This window comes from Stegastes partitus, unplaced genomic scaffold, assembly GCF_000690725.1.
Source record: "Stegastes partitus isolate 25-593 unplaced genomic scaffold, Stegastes_partitus-1.0.2 Scaffold104, whole genome shotgun sequence".
NCBI lineage: Eukaryota > Metazoa > Chordata > Actinopteri > Pomacentridae > Stegastes > Stegastes partitus.
The window spans coordinates 400,818-410,470 of record NW_007577835.1 but is presented as its reverse complement, the minus strand read 5'-3'; the positions used below and the strand labels follow the sequence as shown (position 1 = coordinate 410,470).

The following is a 9,653-nucleotide window of genomic DNA, read 5'->3' as shown; positions in this document are numbered from 1 at the left end:
CATCACCTAACTTTTTAAGAATCAGAATCGACTGGTGCTTGTTAACATACATTTTTTTATGTCCTCGTGGCCATTGAAATTGCATTGATAGTTCTCTCCCCTGTGTATTTAAATAGGAAATTAGCCGGCTAGACTGACTAACTGCTAAGGTGGATGCTAAGTAGCTACACTTGCCTATAAGGAATTTGGTTCTATCAAGCAGTGCATTTGTTTTTACACTGCTCTTAGCGCTTTGTACAGACAGTTTTATCGACTGCTATTCTCCTCCAACTATACTATTAATACATGCTGCAATAAATCTGTTATTCTACTCCATTGTACACTGAGAAAAATGAACAGTACACCATGAGCACAAGTGAGTATGTGGATATTGTTGATAGATATATTGTTTTTGTATTCCCTTTTAGTTTATGTGAATGTGTTTATGAGGAACAGTGTGTCATTCTTAAATGCATGCAAGTGCATGAAAGATAACAATCTTAAATCTCGGTTGTTTGTCATTTGATCGTAGAAGATAAGCATGCAATAACAAACTAAATGCCTTCAGATTATTTGCTGGCAATGTCTTCCTTACTCTGTCTTTCTTCACCCATTGTCTCTCTCTCCCTCTCTCTCTCTCCCCATGTTGCATTGTACACAAACTGGAGCACTGTATGGCATGTGGTGCAGAGAATGAGTCAGACTGCCCACCAGCTGTGAGCCTGGCTTGCCAGTGGGGAGGAGTAAAGATATTTCATGCAGTGCTGGCAACAGCCAACAACATCGGTGTGGGTGATTTACAGGGTTATTAGGATGGGAGCCAAAGGCAAGCTGCAAAAATGGACTTGAGGTACAGCCTACAAGGAAGTATTGAGATGACTATAATTATAATGATCAAGATAAACACCTTTACACAAATAAACATCAATGAGACCAGTGATTCTGTCTATCACAGCTTCCTCTACAGGTCTCTGTGTCTCTCCATCGTATTCTAATTTTACTGATGCTTCCCTGGTCCTATTGTCGGCCAAAATCTAGATTGTAGCTACCACTGATGACTCTGAGTTCACATTCTCAATCTTATCTCTTTTAATTAAATTCAATTTTACAGTTTTACTTAGTTGAGGATGAGTTTACATATCTAAATTACACTTGGTTACTTTTAAATGGATGATTTAGATCTTTTTCAGCACCAGAATTCATCAGATTAGCGGCTTTCATGTAAAATCAATGAAAACTAATTCCTGGAGGTGGCTTTGAAACAGCCTTTAAACCTTCCTGTAATGGGATTAGCTTGACAGAAAACATAAAAGAGCAGTCTAAACAAGGTATAAAATTCAGGTTAATAAAAATCGTTTAAGTCCTAATTACTTTCTGAAAAGCTTCCATTGATCCAAAATGTGGCAGAGAGAGTACTGACAGGAAGAGAGATCATAATTCTCCTGTATTAACTTCTCTTCATTGGCAAGACGAGATGTTAAAATCCTTCTCCTCACATACAAAAGCCTTAATGATGAAGCCCCATCGTATCTTATAAGACCTCACAGTAAAAAGCTATCCCAATAAAAAAAAAAGACACTTTGCTCTCAAGTGCAGGGTTTGTTAATGTTCCAAAAGAAGAATGAGAGGCCAAACCTTTAGCTATCAGGCTCCTCTACTGTGGCACCAGTCTGAGTTTAGAAGGAAAGGTTTTAAACTTGTCTTTGGGATAAAGCTTATGTTGAAGTTAGAGCTGCTCAGGTGGCCCTGAACCACCTCTTAGTTAGCATTACTATAGGCCCAGACTGATGCACACTTCCCATAATGCACTGAGCATCTCTCCTCTACTCTCTTCTCTTTCACTCTCTGTGCTCTTAGACGCCACTATTGCATGTCCCTAATTTTGTGCCTTCTCTCTCCTGCAGTTTACATTTTGTCCTCTGCAGGTATCTCTACATGTTACTGGCCTCATCAACCTGCCCATCGTTTATGGTTTATAATTTCTCAGTGCTCATCTTTTCTCCCTCTGCTCTCCCTTCATCCAAACCGCTTGAGGCAAATGGCCTCATCTTGAACCTGGTTCTGTGTGAGGTTTCTTGTTCTTCAAGGGACTTTTCTGTCACACAGTGCACCAGGTGCTTGTCCAAAAGGAAACTGCAGGATTTCTCTGTGTTTTACTGTAAGGTCTTGACCTTACTGTGCCCTGAGATGACTTATGACTTAGCATTTCAACATAAATTGAGCTGACTTCAAGTTTAAGTCAGTTTTCTGATGGTATTGGAGTGAGGGGTTCACTGATCCCAGGTATTATTATAATCTAGGTCAAGGTCCTGGACAATATTTTTTTTTTTTATCAATGAACCAAACTCTACCTTGAATGTACAAAACGCAGGCATAACCTCTGTCTAATCTGGGGTTTGATTCCGTACAAATGGTCTACAGTGTCTGACTTAACCTCCATAAATGTATATTAATTTGTGTTTCATCCTGCTTCAGACATATGCACCACTTGCCACTCGCGTGCAACCAGCCGCTGAAAGCCTATTATCCAATTAGCGGCGTTAGTGGAGGGTCGTCCTTGGCACGGTAATTTCCCAATTAGAGAGGAACACGTGAATTTGCTCCCCTACTTAGAGGCATGTGAACGGGCCGTCCGTGTCTTCACAGAAATAGTCAACACTGTGTGTAAAAAATCTTTGTGTGTGACGAAAGAAAAAACAGAAATATGCACGCTCTGGTGAACGCCTTCATGCGCTGCCTCTCCTTTCTCTTGCCTCCTTCTTGGCTTTGTGTCAGCTTTTGCTTGTGGGTTGGGAATGACTGCGAAGAGACGCTGCCGCGGCCCAATCCCAGAGCTCGTTTCAAAAGCAGAAAGCCTCTTACATATGAGGAAGTAGCAGCAGTAGCAGCAGCAGCAGCAGCAGTAGAAGCACACGGAGGCTCCAGCCCGTCGGTCTCACCACGTCCAGGCTGCGTCTCGCTGGCTGCTACAAGCCCCGCTGCTCCTCAGGGCCCTCCACCGGGTCGGATCTGGATCGGGGGTCTCTGGCGAGCCGTGGAGCGCGTCTTCGGAGCCCCCTGGGTCCTTCTCCGCCATCACTGGTGCCCGAAGAAGCGTCGAGCAGCTTTGCGCACCCCGTATCCTGTCTGTGCCTTCGAGTCGAGCAAGATTAGAAGCTTCCAGGGAGGCGCTGCTGCTGCTGCTATAACCGAGGACGGCAAGGGACCGGGTGGAACCACCTTGACTAATTCGAGGAACATGAGCGGGTCCGTGGGGATCCCCGATCTGAACCCGGCGGAGTGCGCCTCAGATGCGTCAGCGGAGCAGGGCATCGATGAGGTAATTACCGTGGATCAGCACTCGCAGGAGATGGGGACGGTGACGATCACAGTGGCCATTCAAGCGGCGGAGGACGAGGAACCCGAGGAGGTGTCATCTAATAATATTGACTTCCTCGGAGGCAGCTGTAGTGAGGACGAAATCGGAAGACACGACAAATCAAGGTTGGTTATCTCCAGTCTCCGTAGCCAGCGTTGTGATACATTTAAGTCAATTATATCGCCATAAGAAAAGCAAAAACTTTTCCCCCTTTACTAGAGAGACCCATGAACGAAATCTGAGTGGTGAAATAAGGCTCTTAACGTTAGTTGTCTCTGGAACCAAACTAGTCTCCTCCTGCAGTAGGTTTTTTGCGCCGGACTTGAGCGGATGAACTGACAGCACATGAGCAGCTTTGGCACAGGTCCCGCGTTTTGTCCCACTGAAAGAATTCAGAAAGACACTGTACAGAAACCCTGACAGGTGCATCACAGTGGCACCAAAAGACGGCAAACAAACATCACAATGTGCGAGGATGACAACAAAAAAAACGGTGCTCACAAGTTGTAGTGTAAATCCTCACAGACGTACTGGAAGAGATATTATTATCTGTTTGGGTGGGAAGTGTTTAACCACCTGTAGGCAGCATCAGAGCTGTAAAACCAGACACCTGAGACGGGGAGATAAAAGATGGCACCTTCACTTTAATCTAATTCCCCTGCGTCATGGCCTGCTATTTTTATCCTCTGGCCTATAAGGTCCCTACTCGGACTGCGTGCGCAAAGAGTGAGTCAGTGATAGAAAGGCCAAAGGGGGAAATAGATCACCCTCTCCATACCAGGCGTTTGTTTACTTGTAGGTCACACCTTATTGGCTGTGTGACATAAAGAGCTTCTGTCACACCTGTGCAGGCTGCTGCTTCCAAGCACGTTTTTCACACTGCATGTATTTTAGGATCACTAGAAAGCGTTCTTGGAGATGAAACTGCAGATTGCCAGTATTAGTGGCTCTTTCACTTAATATTCCTCCAGCCTTCATTCAGAGATTTGGAGCACACCACTTAACGGTGACTTGAAAAACACACATCAGTCTATTAAAAAAGAAAATTCCAGTAGTGATTCTCTGTTCTTTGGTTCATATGTTTAACTTTTCTGGAGCAGTGTGGCAGCATTCTCTGCTAAATGCTCCTTGTTGTCTTAATCTGACGTCCTGGGGAAGATGTGAGCTCGTGCCAGCTGTGCGGTCAGCCGGCTGGAAAGCTGTTGACTGAGGGTGTGCGAGGGAGGAGGCTGGAGGAGGTGATGAGTCATCCGCAAAATTTCATTCAGAACCTCAAGGAATCTGCAAAGCTACCTGACTGTTTGCCGCTTGGCAGCTTCAGCCAGGTGCCCGTCAAATTGAGCCCCAAATCCTCGGCTCTGCAGTGTTGCCACCAGTTTTTGTAAATTGTGTGAAGTTGGTGGGGTGAGCCACCATATTCTGTGTGGGAGGGAGAGCCTGTGACTCCGCGCCCTTCAGATGGAGAGGTCTTGGCAGTTTCAGGGCTGGTGGGACACTGTGGTGTGGAGGTCTGGCGCTGAGGCATGGTGACTATGGCTTGTCAACGGCTGCAAGGAAAATCTGAAAGGAGAAAAACAACCGGTCCATGTCTTTTTCACTCCAGCATGTTGCGTAGGGAAATGGCAGGATGAGGCTGTATTCCTGCCAATAACTTGTAAGCCTCTGGCTTATTGTATTAATGAAAGTAAAATGTGTAACAGTTGTAATGTTGGCGGTCTAGGATATGAAACATTCTGCTGTTTCAGTAATACACCAGAGAAGTGTCTCTGCTGACCGTGATGCATGCTGTCTTCCCACACACAGCGGTGCCGGCACCAGTGGAGGGGAGTTGGAGGAGGAGAGCTGGCAGCCCCCAGATCCAGATCTCATCCAGAAGTTGGTCGCTCAGATTGAGTACTACCTGTCGGATGAGAACCTGGAGCACGATGCATTCCTGCTTAAACATGTCAGACGCAATAAACTCGGGTTTGTCAGCGTCAAGTTGCTCACCTCATTCAAAAAGGTAACCGTGTCTGCAAAACACTTGAGTGTAGTCTGAAAACACAGCAAGAAATCATTTGAATGTCTGACCTGCTAAGACTGGGCATTGTATGTTTGACCTTTGCCCAGGCTGAAGTCCTGTGTAGGTCACATGCTAACTACTCCACTAGAGGCTCATTATGTGCTTTTAATGTTAAATATTGATATCCTGAGTTGACGATCAGCTGTCCAGCAGGAATCTGCACGTATGACATTCAAACACAGACCAAATGTACAAAACATTGTCAAGCAATGCTGAAGGAAAAAGCAGTTTTAAAATGGGACCCTTGATGAAGCTCCAAGCCATTCCTGCCTTCTTTTTTTTTTTTAATCCCAATGACACAGAGGCTCCTGAGACTTGAATAGCAATGGCTGGCTGTTTCTAGTGTCAGCATGACTAGCTGTTGCTGTTCAATGATATTCTCACACTCATTCACAACAGCTGGTGCTACTTTGGGCTCCTGCATGCACATTTGTTGGCTCGCGATATTCATTTTTAAAATCTGTTTACGCCACAAGTCATCTAAGCCCTTCCACACACGCTGGTTCTTAATATAAACATGAATTCAGATGTGAGCTCTGAGGTGACACATTATAAACATGAGCAAATTATACAGTGATGAAGCCAAAGTGTTTGGCTCTATTGAATCTGGTATGATGACTTCAGTGATGATTCAGGAAGTATGATGACAAGGAAGGCAGCACACGCTCTTTATTGATCCTGCTGAGGGGCTTAAGTCAACGTGTTAATGTTTAACCGAAGCTTAATAACTCAGAAGCACAAGATATCAAATTTGTGACCTAATGATTGTGTGATTGCCCCCTTAAGCCTCTTGATATGTCACCCTTGTAACACAAGTCTTGTCTCTTTGCAGGTGAAACACTTGACTCGTGACTGGAGAACAACAGCTTATGCTCTGAGACACTCGAAGATACTTGAGCTGAACGACGAGGGGCGTAAGGTGCGGCGTAAATCCGCAGTGCCAGTCTTTGCCAGCGAGTCTTTGCCTAGCCGCATGCTGCTGTTAAGCGATTTGCAGAGGTGGCCCGAGCTGGCTGCTCTCACCAAAGAAAATGGAAGTGGTGAGGGAGGAGCCACTCAGCAGGAGCAGCTGATGAAGCTGTTGCTGAAAGCGTTCGGAACATACGGCGCTATCGCCTCTGTCAGAGTCCTGAAGCTGGGGAAGGACCTGCCGGCAGACCTGAAGAGGTTGAGCGGTCGCTACTCTCAGCTCGGCACTGAGGAGTGTGCCATTGTGGAGTTCGAGGAGGTGGAGGCTGCTGTTAAAGCCAATGAAGCTGTAGGGGGCGAGGACGGAGGGGCCAGTTCACTGGGGCTGAGAGTGGTCCTGATTGGCACCAAGCCGCCTAAAAAGAAGGTCCCGAAAGAACGACCCCGTGAGGAAGGAGGGATGCGCAAAAGCCGCTCTCTCAACAGCAGAGTACGAGAGCTTCAGTATCACGGGGACGACTCGGCCTGCAGCTCCTCAGAGACTGAAAGCACCCCAACGTCACCCAGGCTGGCCAGGAAGTCCCAATCATGCAACAAGCTCAGCCCCACCACTGCAGGCATCGCCTTCCAGAACAATCACCTGAGTCCTGGTATGTCTCCCCGTAACAGCCCCTGGTCCAGCCCCCGTGCCAGCCCTTGTCCTCAGCGCAAATCTCCCCACTCCCACAAGTCTCCTTTAGCCAGTGAGGGCAGACTGAGCCCTGAGCCCGGACGTCGGTGGGCAGACTACTCCTCAGACAGCAGCCTCACCCCCTCAGGGAGCCCGTGGGTTCAGAGGCGCAAGCAGGTGGCGTCTCAGGAGAGCAGTCCGGTCGGCAGCCCCATGCTAGGTAGAAAGATCCAGAATGCAGACGGCCTGCCGCCAGGGGTAATGAGGCTGCCAAGGGGTCCCGATGGAACTCGTGGCTTTCACTGTGTCGTTGTAGGTGAGAGGGGAAAGACTGCAGCCACTCAGACTTGAAATGTGGAGCATCCTTATGCATCCCCTGTCCCGCCGAAATAAAGTGATATATTGGAAATTTGAGCTGTTGTTGGCCGTGTTGCTCAGCCCCCGCCCCACGTTTGAGACTGTGTAGATATATTTTTGTTGAGTGCATCAGTTTTCAGTCTTTGTTATATTTTTATACGGCATTTTGAGTTACCATGGTAACATTAGTGATTTACTAATGGAAATTTGAGTGAATGTAAATTGATATTGCTTTGAGAGGGAACTATACATCTGCCACTGAAATGGACCATGTCACCTCCATTGCATCTGTTGAATTTGGGGCGAGCTGGAAAAGAAATTCCACCTTTTATTTTTTTTCTTTTCTTTTTTTAAAAAAACAATTTAACAGTGTCCTCTGTCTTGTGTGTGTAAAAGCTCGCAACATTGTCTGTGGATGGTGTATAAGTGTGTCAGTGGTGTAAGTGGCATAGGCACATGGGCTTGATAGAGATATCACCATATGCCTTTTCTGTATTTGTCTACCGTGAGTTCCATTTTTACATACGATTTAAACTGAGGCCATATTTGCTCCACTGCCATAAGGGTTGGACAGCTCATCTTGGACATTACATTTTGTTTTAGTTTTTATTTTGCCTTTTTTAATTTCATCATTTTTCTCTTGTAGCCCTGTAAATGTCGAGCAGGTAACTGCTTTATTTATTTTTTTAGCTTTTTATTTGTTCTTGGTTTCCATCAGTCTAAGCTCACAATGAGGTTTGAGGGATGTTCAGGTCAGGCAGAATAGATGCTCTTATGTTCTTGCCTTTACATCTGAGCTGGGGTATTTGTACACTGCAAGTCCTATTGTACAAATAAATCACTAAAATTGCAATTGGCCTGACTTCTTCTCTTTGTTTGTGACACGTTTTGAGTTGGTCATAATATTCTGAAGCAACCATGATCCAGTGTTATTTTTTTTCATTTCAATATGTAGCAGGATTAAGTGAGATGCTGTTACTGTGCCAGGAGTGTAGAAGCGATCTCCGACTTGGAAAGCAGAGTTGGCACATTGGCATGCTTTAAAATGAATTGCACAGATGGGAAGATGATAACACTGTTGATGGATTACAAGAAATATCAACCCTTTTTGAGGAAAAATAAATTTGACAAAAATATGGAGTAGAGCGTTGCACAAGCAGTTATTGTATCGTCGAAAGAGCAGTGTCGGTGTGCACGTGGTCCAGGTTGAATTCACATATATAGCACACATAACTGGTTGCATAAGTGTCCACCTATTCAATATGTAGCAGAGACACATTTCAGACAGAAAACAAAGCTCTGAGTCTATATATGTGAAGTGGACTGTCAGCTTTGCACATCTCCATTCATCCACGGTCCAAGCTCTGTCAGGTTGCATGGCGACTGTGAGCGAAGGACAAGTTAGAAATCTTACCACGAACTCTCGATCGGATCGAGATTTGGATTCTGAATTGGACTATTGGACGGCATTGTTGTGGTTTTGAGGATATTTCTGTCTAAATTTGGCTTTGTGATTGGGGTTGCTGTCTTGCTGAAAAATAAATCATCTTCCACAGTCCTCTTGCAGACTGCAGCAGGTTTTTCTCCAGGATTTGTCCGTATTTTGCTGCATTTATGTAAGCCTCTCCTTTGACAAACCTTCCAGGGCCTGCTGCAGAGAAGCCTGCCCACAGCATAAAACAGTTTAAGCTTCTGGATGGCTCCTCTTATTTGAAAAGATGTTTTACCACCGAATGTTCAGTGAAAATGACTAACAAGCAGTATTTCACATACAGGTGTATGTACCTGAAAATCATTTGTCACTCCATGATTAAAAAAACAGCAAAAGTAAAGGGGGTTCATACTTACGCAATCAGTGATTTTGTGCTTTATATTTATCCATGTAAAATTATTTCAGTGCTTTGTTTTCGCTTTGACACTCAATGGTTCTCTCTAACAATCAGTGAATAAAATCATTACTCCATTGTTTTTCATTGTTGTGCTGCAAAATGAAAAAGCACAAGGGTGGTGAACACTTCATATAGACGAATGTAATTTGTGCCATGTCCTCCGGTGGTTAAAAAAAAAAAAAAAAGCTCCTTAGCAACAGTCCAAATGTGAGAGAAGAGAACACACAGTTGGATGCCCATAGAGCCATCGGACTTTTAAAATCATGTCGTTGCAGCATTCTGTTTATCCACTTTTTGTTAGATATGCTATCTCCCGTAGGAGGGATTTTTAATAGGAGGACACAATCTGTTAGGCTGTGTCGGATACAGAGGGTCAGAGCCGGCTCTCCAGAATTCAGAGATGTAAAGGGACTAAGTGGAATTGCGTAA

At 45.1% G+C, this 9,653-nt stretch overlaps 1 protein-coding gene across 1 annotated transcript; it reads left to right on the top strand.

Annotated features, from left to right (window-relative positions):
* The first annotated feature begins 2,606 nt into the window (after positions 1-2,606).
* Positions 2,607-8,188, top strand: larp6a (La ribonucleoprotein 6, translational regulator a). The gene is made up of 3 exons (XM_008277652.1): positions 2,607-3,462; positions 5,141-5,339; positions 6,232-8,188. Exons 1-3 carry the CDS (start codon positions 2,684-2,686, stop codon positions 7,327-7,329), a joined length of 2,076 nt encoding a protein of 691 aa, XP_008275874.1. The 5' UTR covers positions 2,607-2,683; the 3' UTR covers positions 7,330-8,188.
* The last annotated feature ends 1,465 nt before the right edge of the window (positions 8,189-9,653 follow it).

Excerpts from the sequence above, each read along its gene's own strand:
- larp6a (XM_008277652.1), top strand. The coding sequence starts at position 2,684 with ATGCACGCTCTGGTGAACGCCTTCATGCGCTGCCTCTCCTTTCTCTTG. Across the intron at positions 3,463-5,140 it reads GGAAGACACGACAAATCAAG|CGGTGCCGGCACCAGTGGAG; the intron begins GTTGGTTATCTC and ends TCCCACACACAG. Across the intron at positions 5,340-6,231 it reads TGCTCACCTCATTCAAAAAG|GTGAAACACTTGACTCGTGA; the intron begins GTAACCGTGTCT and ends GTCTCTTTGCAG.